The 19605-nt window shown below is 40.6% G+C and overlaps 1 protein-coding gene across 4 annotated transcripts in view; it reads left to right on the top strand.

The window, feature by feature from the left end:
- Positions 1 to 2: 2 nt before the first annotated feature.
- ELAVL4 (ELAV like neuron-specific RNA binding protein 4) overlaps positions 3 to 19605 on the top strand; it is an 84072-nt gene continuing 64469 nt past the window's right edge. Inside the window, exon 1 of one of the 4 annotated variants that reach the window (XM_017805444.1) lies at positions 3 to 67. In XM_017805444.1, coding sequence (XP_017660933.1) covers positions 50 to 67 — 18 coding nt within the window. In that variant the 5' untranslated portion in view covers positions 3 to 49. Of the gene's footprint in view, positions 68 to 16744; positions 17004 to 17288; positions 17444 to 19432; positions 19481 to 19605 lie in introns of those variants that run through there. The other 3 variants (XM_017805441.1, XM_017805439.1, XM_017805446.1) reach the window with 3 other exon arrangements.

Below are 19605 nucleotides of genomic sequence, written 5' to 3' on the forward strand. Positions count from 1 at the left end.
GTGCTCGCCGCGCGCGCGCTCGTTCCTCGTGGCGCCCCCGCGGCGGAGGATGCGCGAGCGGGACGCGGTGAGGAGCCGACACCCCCCGGAGCGGGGCCGGGCCCGGGGGCGGCACGGGGAGGGGGCGGCACAGGGGGGGCACGGCCGCGGGCAGAGCGGCGGGCAGGCGGCGCGGGTGCCTTTTCCCGCGTCCCGCCTCTTCCCCGTCGGTCAGCGCTGCCGCGGCGCGGAGCTGAAGGTGGCGGGGTGGGGGAACACACACACGCACACCCACACCCGCGCATCCCCCGCTTCGGGCGGAGAATCCGCGCTCGGGGCGTCGAGCGCCGCCGGGAGCGGGAGCCGGTGCCCGCCGGGAGCGGGGCCGCGCGCGGAGCGGTTCCGGTGATGCGTTCCTTTTTTCTTTTTTTTTTTTTTTTTAAATAAGAAAAAAGTGCTTTTGCATGGTGGTTCCTAAACTAGCGTTTTTAGACGGAAAATGTGTCCACCGGAGCTTTGCGGGGTTGTGGCGGCCGGGGGCGTATCGCGCGTGCGAGACCCGGGCGGGACCGGCGAGATCCGCCGGGGCCGAGACCTTGCGGGTGCCTTGTCCTCCTTTCCCCACCTGTGCCCCTGCCAGGGCATCTCCTCCTTTCCCCACCTGTGCCCCTGCCAGGGCATCTCCTCCTTTCCCCACCTGTGCCCCTGCCAGGGCATCTCCTCCTTTCCCTACCTGTGCCCCATGTGATGTATCTACAGCTTCCAGGCTCAACCCATTTTACAGTGATTAGCACAGTTAAGGTGTTTTTAATTAAAGTCTTTACCCATGACTTGTGTAGTTTTAATTGCCTAATACTTAACTCTGGAAGTTGGTGCTGGTTTTGTGCTGGTAGCTTTTTTTCTCCTGCAGCGGACTGATGGTGTGAGGTATTCCCACATATAAAAAGGTTAGCTTGGATGTAGTTGAGACTTCTGTTCATTTATTATTCAATATAAAAAACTCTATTTCCGAAGTAAGGTCTGTCAGTGAACACGTGTGTGAATAAGTTTTCCTAAATGTTTTCCTTGAGTTCTTTTCAAGTGTGATGGCAAGCCTTGAATAAAGCTGACACTGGTTGTGGAGGCCTTAAGACAGTAAGGCTGCCTTTGGTGATAAATCATCTTTTAAATTTCACCAAAGCAAGAGTAGGACATAATCGTGTATTGTTTTTCAATTTGTTTATTCGTTCTTAAGCAGGTCTCCCACTGACTTGCTTGGAAGGCCATTGTACACAATAGCACCCTCAGTGCCATTTAAGACTTTTATTGTCTCTCTGTATTAATAGAAAGCCACTTACTACTACTTAACAGGTAGGTTTGAGGCTTATTTTTGTGCCAACACTTGGCCTTCTCTTCTAAAAAGGGCCAGGGAGAGCACTTGAGAATTGTTTTAATAAAAACAAAGCAGTAGTTCCCCCTTTTTTTAAATTAAAAGTTCCAGAACAATTTTGGAAACTTTAAACATGAAAGTTCTAGTGGTTGAGAAGCAGAACCTGCAACACGTTCAAAGCAAAAATGAAATTGATAGTCTAATTTTACTATCCACACTGAGTGACATCTGAAATAGTAAGGAAGCCTAAATGATGAAAAGTAAATTAGATTTTTAAATTAGGTAATGTTTGAAGATGTTAGAGTATTACTACATTTATTTCCTTGTTAATATTCTGAGATGTTTTAGGAAAAAGTAAGGAAAGATAAATCATACCAAAATAATTTAAATGACACTTAAAAAAAATCAATTACAATGTGAGGCTTATTGCTATGCAGAAGAAGAAGCCTTTGCACAGAAATAAGCCTTTTACTTAATTCCACCTATCGAACAGAAAAATACAGACTAGGGAGAAAGTGCTTGTCTACCTTTGGCAATAGAGGAGCCTGGGAATAGTCTGAGGAAATGGAGATTCCGATCTATGAGATACCTGGCACAGGCATGTATGTTTTTATCTCAATTTTAAAGGGGGTTTGAAACTTCTTTTAGCCATATAGAGGAAGGACTCTTTATTTTTGTCTCAGTGCAAAGAAGGAAACGCCTCAAACTTAAAAGTTTAGTGACTTCCAAGAAAGATGTGTGCTATGGTGTTAGTAAAGACAAGGTTGCTTTACTAGTTCAGAATGCCCTGGTTTTGTGGAGAGGGAAAAAGGGGACACCCTACAGCCATAATAGTCTGAAAGCTACAGTTAGGACAGCAATTGCCTGGAACTTTAAATGTGGAGTGAGGGAAGATATTGTGGTGAGCAGCCAGGTCTTCCTGGGTACTTTAAGGGTTACTTTGGGCTGATGTGTAGTGGTGCGCCAGAGCAGAACTTTAGGAGGCCATCAATTTCTGTTAGATGTAAGAGTATTTTAAAAAGTAGAATTTGGCTTCCGTGTTGCTGCAGAAACAACTTTCTGGAAGGTGGATCCTGCTCAGTCTGATAAGCAGAAAGAGTTAACATGTATCTCAATAGAGTGGTGGGTATAGTGCCAACACTGTCGTTAATTGCAAATCGTTTTGGTGTTTGCATTCTGGGATTGTGGATGGGAATTCCCTTTTTTACCCATTTTTATTTTGCCTAGGTGTACTTGGGATTTTTACAGCTGGGAGTCAGCAACTTTTTATTAATTTTCTAGAAATAGATATGTAGCAAATAACTTCTTAAATAACTCCAGATTGTGTCAGCATTTTTCTTTACTTGTTTCTATCAGCATTAACTAAGTGTTACTGTTCAAATCAGCATGGTAACAGTTTTGAAGAATGGCAAAAGTAATGAGAATGGATGTATTTTCATGAAAGGGTAGTATATAAGAGGAAAGAAGTAAAACCTTAATATTGCCAGTTAGATTCCTATTATCTGTAACGGTTTTTTGGCCTTAAGGGAAGTTGATACCTAACAGTAAAATCTGTGTGAAGCAGCATCATGTTCTTATGCTGGTCTGGCTGCCTGGATAAAAGAAAAACATGTGGAGTGTAGCATTATTGATGTGGCAATTGTATCAGGATTCATTTGTGGTAACTGTGGATTTTTTCTGGATGAATAGGAGGAGTAGAATAATTATAATTCTGGCCCTGCAAGAATTATACTGACCTAGGCAGAAAAGAGTGTGTCTCAAAACTAATGACAAAATATGCCAGACATACAAAGTGTAATCTCTAGGGTATTTTCTTCACTTTTGCTTAGTTTTTAAAGAAATTGGATGGAAAAATCCTGCATTCGAACAACAGAGGAGTGCAGACAAGATGCAGAATTAAAGAGCAAGCTGAAAAATCATGACTGAACTCAATAACAGTGACAAAATAATTGTGGTCACTTCTAATTAGCCTGTTTATTTCACGGTACCAATTCAGATTTTTCTAAGAAAGTATATACGCTGGTGTTTTTTTAATTAGCTCTCCTTGATTTTTCTTACATATCTTAATTAAAAGTTTGGTTGTAGTTGTTAATTATGATGTACTTGTTTAGCCTTTTGTTTAGTCTTTGTTCTGTTTATGAATGCTGCCTTCGAACAGCATTGCTCTTACTCAAACATCTTGCATGATAGTTTTCCTTGGGGGTTACAGAAATGATAATCAGCCTTATGCTTGCTCTGTTTCCAGGTGCCAGTAAGAGACTCTTTGGAAACCATAGCTCAACAAACAGACATTTCGTGTTCTACTGTGACCTAGTCCAGTTTGTCAGGGTTTGAATTTGAAATTGCTTATCACTGGCCCAGTCTGCTAGGGAGATTTTCATGTTTCTGGTTTGGTTGGACTTCAACTTTTTGGTTTCAGGGACTTTTTTTCGGGTTTTTGCTCTTATGTGAAAAGGGGGTTATGGCAGAGAATCCAAAGGTGTGTTGTACTTCTTGCAGTCTTTTATATTTGGTCAGGTTTTTTCTACCCAAACTGTTTGCAGCAAGTATAGCATAGGGGCACAGAAAACTCTTAACCTCTTGCAAAAAGAAATAACATGTCAAATATTACAGTATATTACTGGATTCAGAAAGCAATTGACTTGTGAACCAGGCTTGGTGAACCATTTTATTCACAATGTCTTTTCATTACTTATTCAGATAATTGATGCAGTGTTTGAAGTCCCTGAAGTGCACAGAAGCATCTGCATTTTCATTGACATAGTAAACTATTTCTAAAAAAAAAAGTACTTCAGTATCCCCACAATAGACAAAATATGCAGCCTTTGTTTCCATAATGATTTAAAGTTAATGCATGGGAGATTGCGTTTGGGATTTCCATAAATTAAGGGTTGTTCTCACCTTTCAACAGTTGGGTTTTTAGTACTGAAAAACAAGTGTGGTTTCTGTGTGGGTTTTGTGTAACTTCAGTAAAAATAAGTATTCTAGTGCTTCCCCCACGATTATAAAAACTAATAATAATAAATGGTGGTATTTGTAAAACTGCTGATACTTCTGCAGTCTAAGAATACATTGAACAGATGCCTCCTGTTGCCCTCCACTTCAGTGTGTTTACTAGTGCTTCGTGCAGCCTAGGTCATATTCTTGTTTTCTGTGTTTCTAAGTGCTCCTATAGCCTCTTCCCTCTGAATGCAGTCAGCTGCTCCCTGATTTGGTTTACATGCTCTTAGTGTCTCCCTCGGGTTCTCTCCATTCACCCGTCTTTCACAACAGGCTCTGCAAGCTTTGTTAATCAGCTCATCCATTTGCATTAGAAGGTGGGGTTTTTTCCAGCACAAGAAAAATTGTTTTCACCCCTCACTGCTTGCTGTCATTCCTTAGTTTGGAGCTTTCTAGTTTATTATCAAATTTATTACTTGCTGTTCTTGGAGATAGAGCTACACTTTTCTGTTGTTTTTTTTTTTTTTTTTGTATGCGTGTCCATCGATGTTATCTGGCCCCTTGCCTGCCTTTATAAAAAAAAAAAGCTTACTTTTTCTTCTTGATTGATTTCTTCCACTTGGCTCCTTTCATTTTCTTCACTGACTAGTAGTTTTGTCACTTCTGGGATTTCATGCACTATTTCCAACACAGTTGACTTTATTTGAACCATTGTCCTCCATACTTCCATGCAATGTATAGCTAAAGAGTTTTTGTATAGTTAAAGTCTTTGCACCTTTCTTGATGTTAGTTTGTCTTCCCTTGTTTTTTAGGTCTTTTTCAGTTAGGCACCGTGGTTTGCTGTAAGGTAAATATCTGTGTGCCAATGGTTTCTTATGGGTAATACATAAACACTGGGTTTCCCGACCCTCCCAACAAGCATGTTCACTGCATATCCTTTTGTATTTCATTTCTCTTATAAATGCATAGTTCCAGATTGCTTTTCATGAGTGTTTTTATAGCTGAATTGATGCCTTTTGACGTCCTTGCCAGTTTCTTTAGTTCCAGTAGCCCATGTAAAGCCTTCTTTTGCCAAGCTGTTGCTTATTGCTTATGGAGAACTTCAGGTTCTCTAAGGTACATGGATGTTGTTTAATAGAAATACTTTTACTGGAGGAGCTTTCTAGGTCAGAAGAGAAGCCTGACACCCCTGGGGCAAAGAAAGCTTGCCCATCTCCTCTGTACATTCCCACAAAAATTTCAAAACCTCGTCTTCGTGGAAGGATTTGCCCACCAGATGCAGGATCCTAACGCCTATCCTCTGCTCTAGACCTGTCTGTAGGTTATAGATTTATCTCATCTCCTTGTGCCTGCCAGTTTATGGAAATAGTAATACCCACGAAATCTGCTTTGTCTTGCCAAGAAGTGTGTGAGGAGCTGCTGGTGGCTGCATGTGGGTTCTCTGGGTTTGCAGAAGGGTGGCTGCTGCCCTGCTAAGGGACATGTGCAAACAGGGTTTGTTGCTTCAGTTCAAGTTGAGCTGTAGAGCTGTACTGAGCACCTGTGGCTTTGCTAGAGAGGTTTATTACTGATTCTGTATCTGAGATTATGAAGTGCCATTTGCAGAAGTCAAGATATTAATATGATGTGATACAAAGCTGGTGTGATACTGACTCCTGTTTCCAGGTCTGTCATTTGCCAACAATTTTAATTTTTGCTCCTCATTCAAGTAGCTGTGGTTTTGAATAACTTTGGTTTTGTTTCTGTTTTTCTAAGAGAAGTCCTTATGCTCTCCTGCTTGTCTGTTGGTCACGTATTCCCTGATTAACAGCTTTCTAACCCACTGGCAAGTCTTGAATGGATGGCAGAAAAGTGGAAATATCAAAGATGCTAAACTACTACAGGCTTTGCAAAATCAAACATCTGAAAAAAACCTTTAATTTGATCCCTTCCCTTAGATGGAAAGGAATTGCACAGCAGCAAAACTGAATGCTGAAACCTTAGAAAGAAGTGTTGTTTCCATAGGACAAGGTTCCCACTAGCAGCCTTGATGTGTGGGAGATTATTTCTCCCATGCCATGATGAGAAGAGATAAAGCACTTTGTATACACTTACTGGCATTCTAGGTAGCATTTCAAAATCCAGACAATTTACTTTCAGTTGAATTGAGATGCCTTTTGCCTGTTGGTGTTTGCAATACCAGCCTTTCTGTTAATGTACTTGTTGCTGAATTTCACTGCTCTAAAGAAAACATCAGCTTTAATTATGTCTTAGAAGAGTCATTCAAATCCCTCTCAGTGTTTCCTCTCACTCGGGGCTCCACACTGTGGTTTGTACTTGGCTCACTGGAGCTCTTCTCGGGCTCTCATGTAAGCAGAGAGCACGCAATAGCATTGGGTCTGCTCTCTGCATCTGTACTTTGACGTGGCAGCAGTCAGAGTAAATTAATAAACACAATAGATGAATGCAGTTAAGGAATCAAAGATGAAAAGAGATTGATAGAGGAGAAAAAATGGCACTTCCTGAAGTAAATAGCACATTAAGCAGATTGGTTTGGATGGTTTGTTTTGCTTTTTTTTCCATCCTGAGAAGGGAGCATGTTTGTTGGCCAGAAAAGCAGGTTTTGGAAGAATAGTGTGCCTAGAAAGAGAGGCCTAATCCCGAACGTGCTTAAAGATGCCTTGGACATGACTGCACGTTTCATTCAGTGCTGGGATGTATCCTTACTGTCCTGTAGTCCGTCTGACCTGCCTGAATCTGTTGTGTAGGTTGCTCCTGTAGCAGTCAGCTAAGGGATCTTAGGGACCTGCATAGGGCCTGTGTGCAGGTAGGAGGAACATCCAGGAATGTGCCCCAGGCAGTGTTGCAGCCTGTCTTAGCACATGTGTGCTACAGAGGATGGAATAACAAGTAACAAATAGAGTATATTTGCAATGTAATTCCATGTCATGCTGGGCACTTTCGAGTCCATCAAATAATTTACACTGGCTGTGTTGGGAGGTTTTATTCTTTCACGTGATCTGTGAAGCCCCTCATTCCCCAGTAAGTCAGAGTCCTGTGATATCTTAAACAGGACTTACCATATCTTAACAGGACATCCAGATTTCCCACTTCACCAGTGGGACCTTAGGGAGGAAGAGAAGTTGCCACTTTGCATTTGCCACAGCTGGCAAAGTGACTGGAGAGGTGACAAACTTCCTTTCCAGCCCAGCTATCTTCCTCTGGCAGCAGTGAAGACAAACTAATGCCAAATTTCCCTCCTCTTGTCCTCTGCTGGTATGTGGGGGAAGATATTAAGGTCAGCCCCAGGCTCCGTGTGCTGTGACAGCGTAGGTTGTTCCCTTTACACAGATGGTCTGGCTAATGAGTACATTGCTGAGCAGAGTTCTGAATCAGGGTTATTAACACCCAGAACTAACTACCCTTTATGGAACCACGTAGTTAAATCATCTGTAATACTAGGATGCTCCATGTGGTACAGAGACACACTTTCTGGATTTGTGTGCCTCTCAGTGCATCTAACCAGTCTTGCACTACAAATGTCTGACTGACAAAAATCCCAGCCCTATACTTGAGAGATGCATTGCTGGAGATTACAGCTGGAGCTATGCACCCCATTGTCTTTCTCTGTTCACTTCCTTAGAAACTCAAAGGCTGGAGTTTTCCTCTCTGTGCCCCAGCCCTGAGCTTAAATGGAGCACCTGGACCGGGGTGGTGGTGGAGGCTGCAGGTGGGACCCATCAGGACACTCAGCCCTGGGAGCACACCTGGCAGTGGCCGGGGCTTCCTCCTTGCTTGACTCCATGAATCTCATGCTGCTCCTTGCAGGTCACTCTACTGGAAACCTGTTTGAAATTTTGCCAGGTTGTGTTGCTTTTCGTAGTGTTTAACAACACGTTTGGGATCCTCTTGTGGTATGGGAATGTCATCGGCTGATGTGCTTTTTTTCCTCCTTCCTGTTAAACCTGTCAGCTCTGATGCTCAGCAGTTGCCCTTTCACAGAATGGTGAGGCTGAGCTAGTGGACAGGACGGGGAAATGCTGAGGAAGAAATTTGGTACACCACAGCATCTGGCCTGTTCATCTTAATCTGAATCTTACAAAAGCAGTCTCTTGTGTAGGAATTGAGTTGGTTTTGTTTGTTGTTTTTTTTTTTTTCTGGATTCTTAAATAGCTGAATAAAGTAAAACCTCCATTAAGCTTGATTGCAGTGTTTTTTAAAGTGATTTTGATCTGGGTCTTGTGGAAGCATTTGGAGCAAGATTTTACTGTATACACTTACATGTTGTTTTTTTCCCAACATTCATTTTTAGTATCTGGTCTTATTTTGGTTTGTGTAGTTGATGTGACTGCGTCTGTGAGATGTTTTGTTTTTTTTTTTCCTTCATTCATTACTTAAAAGCTTATGAAATGTGCAATAGCATCTAGTTCTGACAGATTATTTTTTTTAATAAATTACTGTTATGATCCTAATGATACAGAAGGAAAGGTTGGCTCTGCTTTCCACATGGAACAGCAAGTGATGAAATTTCAGGGAGTTCATTAGTGGAGGAAATCCTGTATCTGTCAGCAACATGTGCAGAGCTGCAGTTTTTCTCATGGCAGTGTTCATAGTCTGGGGCTGTGGGTGCAGGCCATGTGCATGGGAGGCTCTTGATGATGATGACTGGAGTCTTGAACATATTAAGGCCTGACTGATGCCAGTGGAGAAAGAAAACAAAACTCTGTGTGCGTGAAGTAATCTGAGTTGCTGAGGAGTGTTATCTCTGCTGGTCGGAGTTTCCTCAGCATCAAAATCTTTGTGCCTGTATGGCAGTTGAGAAGTGACAAAGGCGCGAATAGATAAATCCATGTCATCATCCTCCAGCCTGGGATAGTCTCCTAACCAGCTGAAGAGGGTGACTTCCTGAACAGATGATAGCACCTTAATAATTGGCCTCATTCTCAATGTTGACAGTCTTCCCCTTACCAGTGAGGTCAGTGGGAGTAATTGGTTAATGGCTTCATTGTGTCTTAAATTTAAATGGTGCCATTAGCCCAAAAGGTCAGGAGCTGAAATTTCCACTACCAAACCACAGAATTTTATGGTGTGCACCTATGCTGTCCTGATATTTTAATGGAAAGCAAAAGGTTCTGGAAATAGTCTAGGGGAAAAAATCAGTACAGACATGCTGTAGGGGTTTTTGCAGTTTGTTGCCAGCAGCTGAAATTCTCTTTGTAAAATGTTCCACAGCATCACTGATACCTACTACAGCAGAATAAAATCTAATCCTTTATTTGACACTTTTAAAAAAATAAATATATTTGTTTTCTCACTAGGTGTAGGTTGGTTATCTGTGCTCTCCTGGAACATTTTAAGTGAGTTTTTTTACTTGAGAAATGTTCCTGTAGGCATTGGGGCTATGGAAAATGTTAAAAATAGAGGGTTGCTCCATATATTAGGTGAGTTTAAAGTTCCTTCGTTGTACGATGTCAGAAGAACAATTAAGTTTTATCTGAGCAGAGCAGGGTGTCCCTAGATGCAGGTTAGAGCGCATCCAGTGATACTATTAAAAGAAAGATCATTTGTTGTTGCATTGGGGAATCCTTAGAAAACATCAGGAAAACTGCCTGGAAGAATATAAATGCATTCAAGCAATGGAGTGAAATATTCTTAAACTACACAGTGATGGCCTATAGCTGGATAGGTTTTGAGCAGCTGTTTTGATGTGATTTGTTGCTTTTCCCAACAGTCATAAATTGGACATACTAGAACCCTTTTTTCTTAAGCCTTAGCTGTTTGGAGGTCCAGAATCAAAGCTTCTGTTATGTGTGAGCATCTATCCAAGAGTTCATGAAATAAAGCTTGCTGGGTTTTTTCTTTTGGTAAGTTGCCTTACATGCTTCCAGAGATGTTAGGCTTTTTCCATGTACAGACCAACATAGTCTTGCAGGATTTGCTTTGTGTAGCTGTTATGGTGCACTGTGTTGGCATTGTCTGGGTCTGTGATCTGGGTCCTGGGTGGTCTGAAACTTGCCTTGCTTGAATTGCTGTTCACTTAAGTCCTTACTTGTACTTCTGACCAGTTATGCTCAGTTCTACCAAGGATTGCAAAGAGATCCCCAGGGTTGCTGAAGTTTGGGTAAATGTACAGCTTAGGTGGGTATCAACTGGAGACCACCTGCCTTCATCACCTGGTAAACCCCTGGTGAGATTGGTCTGACTCCTTAGTGCATAGCCAGTGAAGTCAAGAGCATGATTTATCAGAGCTTTGTAGTGCAGGACAGAGGGATTGTGCCTTGGAAGTGACCATTGCCCATAGTTGCTTGTACAAGGGGGGTTGGAGAGCCTTGCTCCTAGATGGTGTGTAACCTTAGGTGAGACAAACTGATCTGCTGGTAGAGGCCATCCTCTCACAGCTCTGCTCCATGGACTGGAGAAAACAAAAGCAGCCTGGCTGCTGCCTCACCTCTTTTACCTTCCTGTTGAATTAAAAGTCAGTCTGAAGTAGTGAAGAAAACATATCACCTGTGGCTGTGGAAGAGGTGGTTGAGTGCAGAAGTGAAGTCACTCTTGGTTGCCAACCTGCCACTTTCTCCAACTGGGCTGCACAGATCCCTTGAAGCCCAAGCACCAAATATGTATTGCTAAGTAATTGTAACCAAAGGTATTTATTAAGAAATTTAGCCCTAAACAATTTTTATGGCTACTAGCATATTTTTAATGCTTTTTTAAAAAAAAAAGTACTAAAAATACCCATTGTTCATCTGCCCTACTTCAAAGGAAGCTAAAAATCATCTGCTAAGGTATGTCTGACACTTGGCAGAGAGGAGTTTAAAGAAAACTATAAATGCACATAATCTGTGAAAATTGGGTAGGAATCCTGATCCCAAGACATGAGCCCCGTGAACTGCAGAGGGCAAGAAGAGCCACAGCTGATTTTTTTTTTTTTTTTTGGTTGCCTTTCTTTAGTCCCTTCCTTTTTGTCTGTCAGTATGAGCAGTTGAGTGTCAGCATTGGTCCTTTCTTAAATACTGCATTAGCTCTGGTTCTTATGTCTGTTACCATTTATTTTACCTTTGTTTTCCTTATTGTTAAAAAATTTGTCATTTCTGTAATCTAAATTATACACTAAAGACTTGTGTGATCCATGTTCATAAGGGAGCTGTTTATCCCTGAGTTTTGGATACCTTGTTCAGGCAACGTACTTAATCCTTACTTGTTGAGGGGTAAAATAAAACAGATGTACACAGGAAGCTTCTGGTAAGTCTTGGCACTTGTGCATACAGGTGTAAGCTTTGCAGCATGAGGTAAGCTTGGTTTGTGTACTAAAGCCATTTTAAACTTTATTTTCTCCTTTTGAGCATCCTTGGTTTGAGAATAGGTTGCATGAAAGGGTTGACCCAGATGTGATTGTGAGATTTATTTTTTTTTATGTTTAAAATTGTAATACTTATTTACATTCTGCCTACTGTTACTAAATACTATATGGAAGTGCCAGCTGTTCTAACAAGAAGTAATTGGGACAATTAATAGCTCTTGACACTTTTTATTCTCTTTATTCTTTTGTCTCTTCCCTGGGTCTGCATCCTTCCTGTGTAATTGCAACTTGCAGGAGATATAACCCCTCTGCACGCTGCTCACGGGTCTCCTTTGATTCCTCCTGTACCTCTCTTCTGATCCAGCCACCTTGCACTCTTCCCCAGATCTTTCTGATCACTGTCTCAAATCTTGGAAACATCAGCACATTAATCCCCTTTCAGGTTTTTATCTTTGTTCTTCTTATTGATATTATTTGGCCTGAGTACAAGGTATATTGCACACTGTATTACGGATGGGTTTAAAGCAAATCCATCAACTGTTCTAAAATTAGGCAATGCTGGTTGAAAGACCCTGTTCACATTTTTTATGAGGGTTTTTGTGCTTATACATAGACACATTAAAAATGGCTGAACTCATGTAAATCTCCCTGGTAAGTCTGGAGTTCTTCAGTGTCTAGGTCCTTTCATTATTTACAAGTAAATACATTTTAAAAATGCAGTCATAAATCTTTGAAAACATCTTCATTTGTGCTCAGCTGAAACTTTGCTAACTCTATTATACAAAATAGACAGCAATGTAGAAATGTTTTTACTCTCCCTGTAGGTAGGATTGAATCCTGCTTGTAGTGATAGGAAAGCAAGCTGTAGGATTTAGGATGTCTGTTGAATACAAGTTTTAATGTCTCTGAATTTAAAAGGAAGAAAACAATCAGGGGACTGGAAGCACTGGAATCTATATTCCTTAACCAAAAGTAAAAGAACTGGGAAAGGGGGGAAAGGATTACTGGCATTATTGCTGTGTTAACATGTTTACCTACAATAAATGCTGCCTTTTGCTTTTCAGTCTTGCAGCCCTGACAGTGGGTTCTTTAAAATGTATTGAAAATTGGCCAGGCAAGACATACTGTGACTGAGTGGATGCTCTGTGTTGCAAAGCATTAGTTAGGAGCTGGGAGAGGAGTGTAGAGCCAAGGACATGCTGGGAAGGTGCTGAATCATCTTCTCCAAATCCTTCTTGCACTGTAGCAGAGATGCTGGCCCACTTCCCTGGTTGGCCTGTACCCTCACAGTCCCAGAAAACCTTTGTTGAGGTTATTCACTGGCACCCATGCACACCTAAATCTCTGTGTGTGCCCTGCTTTCAGTTCTGAAATTGAGGATGTGGTTCCTATCACTGAGACTTCTCTTGCCATCAGAGCTATTTACATCTATTCATTTTGTTACCTCTGTGCTCTGGTGTGCCCTGGAGAGTTTTGTTCCAGTCTCCCAGCGTTCAAACATAAGTATCCACAGTGGGATTTGCAAATACACACATCTTTGGAAAATTGGCGTGTGATACTTAGAGCAGCTATGCAGCATCCAAATTACACATCTCATAAGGCATGAAAAAGAAAGTGGGCAAGCAACATTAAATAGCATATTTGTGCAAAAGCAGCTGAAGTGTGATTTCTGTGGGAACTGTGACTACTTGCCGAAGCTTTGTGCCTCTAAATTCCTCATTTAGGGTTGTAAGTATATAGGAAGGGTTTCTGTCTTGTTCTGCATCTAATGTCTAGCTCTTTAAGGAGCTAGATCTCTAACTACCCTGGATTTTTTTTTTTCTTTCTTTTCTGGGCACAGATCAAAAAGGTGATAGTTTTTCCAGGTAGGTCTGTGGCATATTTCATCTCCCCAGCATCACGAGGAGTCTCATTGCACCACACAGTACGTTGCATCAGCAGCAGAGCTTGTGCAGCTTGTCGGTGGGTTCCACAGCAGGGGCAGAACAGGAGCCAGGGACAGGTTCCTGTGTTTCTGGAGGATCATCAGATAAAAGTTCCAAACCACGACAGTCACCTTTTTTCTCATACTGTTTTCTCAGAAATGGTATATTTCTTTTCTGTGGCTAGTGTTCAGTTATCATGACTTACATATTTTGCAGTGAAACCTTAAAAATTGGATTCTTCCTCAAATATATGAATTCACTACCCTTTAAGAGCAGTTGCCTGAAGAACATTCTCAGTGTCGTGCAGTGTTACAGTCTCAATCACCCCCTCCTGCTTGATTTCCACAGGGCAGTTGGTGGTAGGGTGTTTTATTTTGCTTGATTGTGTTTTAAATTACTCAGCAGCTAAACAAATTATGTATATATACAGCTGATTGTAAGCTGTTCAAGTAACAGTGGAAAAAAGCCTTGCTGTATAGGTAAATAACCTGTTCAGCCATTGTTTTTCCCTCTACCCCCCAGTCTATCCCATCCCCTGCAGACATGAACAGCAAAGAGCAGTCTGCTTCACTGAGTTATTTTGGGTTTTTTTGTTTTGTTTTGTTTCTGTTCTTTCCTGAAGTCTGGCTTTGGGTTAGGTGCCACGAACAATTCAGCACTGGCTTTTCCACCCGAGTTTGTGACTTTCAGCATCACTGAATTGCACGTTTAGCTTTTCAGTTTCTTGTAATTTCATGGATGGTTTTAATATAATTTTTCTTCTCTCTGTGTACATTTATAAGGGGTTTGCACCTCTTCGTGTTCCCTTTTTCTTCTGTTGCTCTTTTTTAGTTAGTCATACAGCTAATTTGCATGGGGTTATAGGTGATGGAGAACATTTTAAATCATTATGAGAACTGCTGATGGACTGTGTGAGCTCAGTGGTTAAAGATAGTGTTGATGTGGTATCGTGAACTGGAGGCTGTTTCCGCAGAGGTTCTTGAATTACTGCATAAGACAAACCCGGGTGCTTGCATTGTGTAATGTCCTTTCCCAGCCTGTTATCTTTATTAAATCATTTTGTACTTAAGATCCATCTCTTGCTCTCACGTGCATCTCCTTGGTTCCTCAAACACCTGCACCCTCCCACCTGTCAAACAACAAAATACTCTTTGATTCAAAATACTTTGAATTAAGTATTAACTTCATGATAGCAATGTCTTGGAAAAGAGTAACACTGTTCTAAGGGCAAATGTTCGGTCTCCAGAAGAGCAGAAAATGAGGTGATGGAAAATGCCAGGTTGTAGTTCGCAGGCAGCAGCATTTAAATGGTTTGCTATAATCATATTAGGATAGAATTAAATTGAATTCTTTATTTTGTACTGCCGTGGAATAGGACTGTTCCTGATCATTTTCTCCTCCCTCTTGCTTTGATTAGTGTGAAAACTTGAGCAGCAAAAATTACAGAGTTCTGTAGCAGTGCACTGAGAAAGTGGTGTGAGGAGATCTGAGTTGGAGTGTTGTGTCCTTGCACACGAGAGCTCTGGTGCTTCCCTAATAGACTGAAAATGAGACCACTGCTGCTTTATAAGAGGTCTGTTCCAACCACATTGCTCTACAGCTTGGCAGATGGTGGCATGTGAATGGTTTCATATTGATTGGATGGATTTGCCTCAGGGTAAGAGGAGTGCAGGTCCTTAAAGATGCACTTCTAGATTATTTTTTTCTTTTTATTTGAAAAAAAACCCAGCAAAAATATGTATTTATAAAACATTTCTTTTTACATCAGAGGAGTGTGTGGTAATCAAAGCACTGAAGTTACCTGGAAATAAAAAGTCCTTAAATAGATTATCACAAAGACCGAAAAGCCAAGAATACTTATTTACTAAATGATTACGTTTTTACATTAGAAGAAAGTGACACTTTTAATTAGTGTTCAAGGCATATGGTGAATGAGAAAATAAGCTTATTTCATGCAAACAGAAATCGATGCAAATAACCTTTCTCATATAAAAAGGGATGACTTGAAACTCAATACATATTCAAGAAGGTTAAGTCATTACTGCATCACTTTAATATTAGTTAAAGGCCAGCAAAGAAAATCACTACTCTGCATATAGTTACTCAACATGGATTGCTATAAATGAAGGAAATAGGTAATGGCACTTTGTAGGTGGTAAAGTCCTTGTCCATCTAATGCATTTTTTCTTTAACCTCAGTAAATAACCTTTTGGAATCTGCCTTAGCACAGGTAGTTGCCAGAGATGCCTTATATCTCCAGCAGTTCATCCCAGCTGGTAAAGACATTTTGTGATGCTCTTTGTTTATTGTTCTCACACCTCTGCTTTGTGCTTTCAGTCTTGTAAATGTTGTTTGTAAATCCTTCGGCATGAAACGACTTTTCAAATGTGTTTGTACAGCACCTCACGTGAAGATCCCAATCTCATTCAAGCCTCTGGGTGTTGCTGTAGAGCGTTGAGTGAATTCATATTTTTTACAGTAATGGAAGTATTTCTTGAGGTATTTGACCTTAAATGAAGTGGGGGAAAAGTACTTAATTAGCTTGCAGACGTGATGGAATAGGGACAGTTTGATACCTTGGGAGACTTAGGTGCTGTTGAAAGCTGGATCCTTTCCACGTATTTTGGTCTTGTGCTCTGATGTGTGCAACAGTGGCTCCGTAAATAAATTTAAGCCAGAATAAGTCATGCCAGTATCTTATCAAGTTGTCTCCAATTTGCTTGAAGGTACAGTTCATATTTTCTAACAAACTGTACCCTCGTGTGAATTATTTACATGCTGAATTTTGTGTTTCCATGAAAGAACATTATTGTGCTTGAACTTAATGCCGATGTTGGTTCTTCTGCAGTATAGACCACTTCTATGGGTGTACTTTCCCTTTTAATTGCACTTTGCTCTCAGAACTGATTGGGTTTTATCAGTTAGTTCATTTTTGCTGAATGAATAGCTCCTGTATAAATTAAGGTCCCTTTAAAAAAAAAAAAAAAATCCGTGTTAAAAGTTAAATGATGTTAGTGGGTTGTGTGTGGGCTCGCTTCTGGGGAGGAAAGGGCGTTAAACAGTGACAATTTTTTTTTTTCCTCCTGCTTGGTAAGTGTAGGGGGCATTTAGACTGTATATCACAACCAGCAGCTATTCCAAGAAAAATCTTTAAGATGGTTACTTGAATTTGTGTACACTGCCCACCTGGTGGTTATGGAGTGAACTGTTACTTTAAAGAATAGTTTAAACAACAGCCATGTTTGGGGCAGGCTAATCTTGCAAAGAGAGCAGTACATATAACAGGAGTCTACAGTGTGATAAGGGGAAAATTCAGCTCACTGACTAGATGTTTTAATGTGCGAACTCTAGGGAAATAACATATTGACTATTCTGTTGTGCGCAAGAAAATTGAAGAACCCTTTGCAGACAGAGGGCTTGCAAAGGATTCTTTCTGTTTCTCTTAACCAAAATCTGTGGCAAGATGTTTGAAATCAGCAGGACGCTTAATGCTGCTTTGTTAAATAATGAGGTAATATTTTGTCACTTTTTCTGGGCAGCATCTGTTTTTTTTTTTCTCCTTTTTCATATGTTTGTGAATGATCCAGTTTAATCTTATGAAAGTAAGAGATTTTTTTTAAAAAAAATCATTCTTCAATTTATTATTTTTTTCCTTTTGATGCTTTTGGAGAATTGGGTTGTCTTTTATTTGCGGTTTCAATCGGCTGCTGTTGCCTAGGACATTATGCCACGTAAGGCTTCTAAACTGCACAGAGTAGGTAGTTATTAACGCTGAATTGGCTTCTGGTATAGTCCATCTGGGCTCTGTATGAGAGAGCTTGCTAGCGGCTACTGATGCTAAGATACCCGCAACCTTTGGGATGTATGCGTGGTGGAGAGGGGCTCAGTGATATGAGATCACTTCTTTTAAGGGAAACTGTCATTAATGAGTCAAGAAACTGCTCATTTATGGTAAGGAGAGGGAGGGGGGGGGCTGGGAAACAACCCTGTGATTTCATTTTGATATTGGATTAGCTGTTTAAGACAAGTTTCTTTTTGTGGGGATGGAAGATTGCACTAAAAATATGCTTTGCTCAGGGGCTTGCTGGCTGATGCTGGAGAGACTGTGTAGAGAATCTGATGCTTTACAAATGTCACCACCGTGATGCGGTGGTCAGTCCCTTACCCTGAAAGATAAATGGTACTATTGGAAACACGAGAATAAGGTTGACTTTTTCAACAATAGGATTCTGCCTTTGTCTTTACAGAGAGAGGCCTCTGAGGATGTTTGAGCGTTTGTTTTAGTGTTTCTCGGAAAGGCTGCGCGTGTGGGGTGCTTTTTGGGGAAGTGGTCAGTGTGCACAGTACCTGGATTTATAGACGGATAAGATAGCTAATTTTTTAGAGGAGCAGCGTGCGATTATTGTTTCAGAAAAATGGCTGAATCTTTTGATATGCATAACGAATTTATAGTAACAAAGTAGGCTGAAGTTGAAAAGACTTAAAAATAATTTCTGGATGCCTTCTTTGGTGTTATTAACCCCTGAAGAGACCTTAAGTAAAAAAATTTGCATTACAAATCTAACTTTAATATTTGATGTATATTTGCACGAGAATGTATGGTAATATACTAGCTGTGTAGCATTTGGATGCCTGTGTTCAGTCTGTAGGTCATCTAATTTGAGTTGGGAAATGTATCTTACGGGCTAGTTTAATCTATACTAGTTTTTACCAAGCTACAAATGTGCTCAGAAGAATCCGTGGTGAGAGAAATCCTCTGCAGCCTTTTACATTGTTCATGTTTTAATTGAATTCAGTGCTCATTCCACAAATAGATTGTGTGATGTTTTTTAAATGTGATTTTTCTCCTTGCTTGGTCTGTGTATAGCTAGATTTTATGAGCTTTACTATATTTCATATGTTTTATTGGTGTGTTTAGTCTCTGTGTGTTTGAGCGTGTCTATGGTTGAAAGAAATTTAAAATGTAGTGAATGTCAATTCAGAGCTTAGCAGTTTGGAAAGCATATTTATACTTTTTAAAAACAAAAAAAGGAACTTTTGGAACAATGATGATTTGATTACATATTTTGAAAGTGGTTTTGGTGATTTGTAGTCAGGTTTTCTTTCTCTAGGAAAGAGCTAAGTGAGCTTATAATGTGGCCCATCCCAGCTTTCTCAGTTTTCAGCTCTTACGTTTCGTATCATTGCAAGCGTTTTTAAATTTTTTTAAAAAAAACGTATTTAGTTGATGAAATGAATGTGTGGGTGGTAAAATGAAATGATCCTGCATATGTTAATAAAGTAATAACTCGGTTGCTTTGGTTGAGATGAACATAAATTCAAGGTCTGTTGCAATTACAGGGTGCCATGCCTTGTTACTTTGGACTAAACATGCTTTAGGAAAATAACTCTCAAGGAGGAGAAAGAAATGAATGCTTCCTAACTTGAGAATTTTTAATAAACTTGCTGTGGTCAGAAACGGGTGAAATATTGCTGTTTGGAAGTGAAGTTTTGTTAGTTTGTCAGTGGCAGCAAGCGGAGGATTAATGAGTGTGCATTGTTAAGTTAAGCACGTTTCTCTAAGGCAGGGAAAAAAAATTCTTTTAAATGCCCCAAGTTCGCCGTCATTTTATTTCCTGTAGAGCTGAAGAATAACGAAGTGAGGTGGCAAAATAATTCTGAAATACTATGATCCTTCTGGGGGAGCACCCTGATAAATAGGTGTCTGTTGTGCCTTAGACAGCGTCAAGTGGCAGCAACATCAAATCCACTCCTTTAAAAATACATATTTTTAAAAACCTCGCTGGGCGGAAGGAAGGGAGAGATGGGTTGATTATTAAAATCAATAGTACCTGAAAATAAATGCAGCTTTAAATGCACGTCAAAGTGCTTTTGTTGTGCCTTTAAGCCTAGAGGCAGATCATTAAATATGCATTTCTCCGGAAAGCAACTGTCGAAAAAGATAAGGTGGTTAAAATACGCCGGACCTGGGAGCGGGGCGCGCAGGAGGTAAGGAGATGTAGGCACTGGAGCATGGCCGAGGTACGGCACCAGGGGTGGGGAGAGGGGGAATAACACACACACACCAAAAAAAAAAAAAAAAAAAAAAAAAAAAAAAAATTAAAAAAAAATAA

This window comes from Lepidothrix coronata, unplaced genomic scaffold, assembly GCF_001604755.1.
Source record: "Lepidothrix coronata isolate B3197 unplaced genomic scaffold, Lepidothrix_coronata-1.0 Scaffold12, whole genome shotgun sequence".
Lineage (NCBI taxonomy): Eukaryota > Metazoa > Chordata > Aves > Passeriformes > Pipridae > Lepidothrix > Lepidothrix coronata.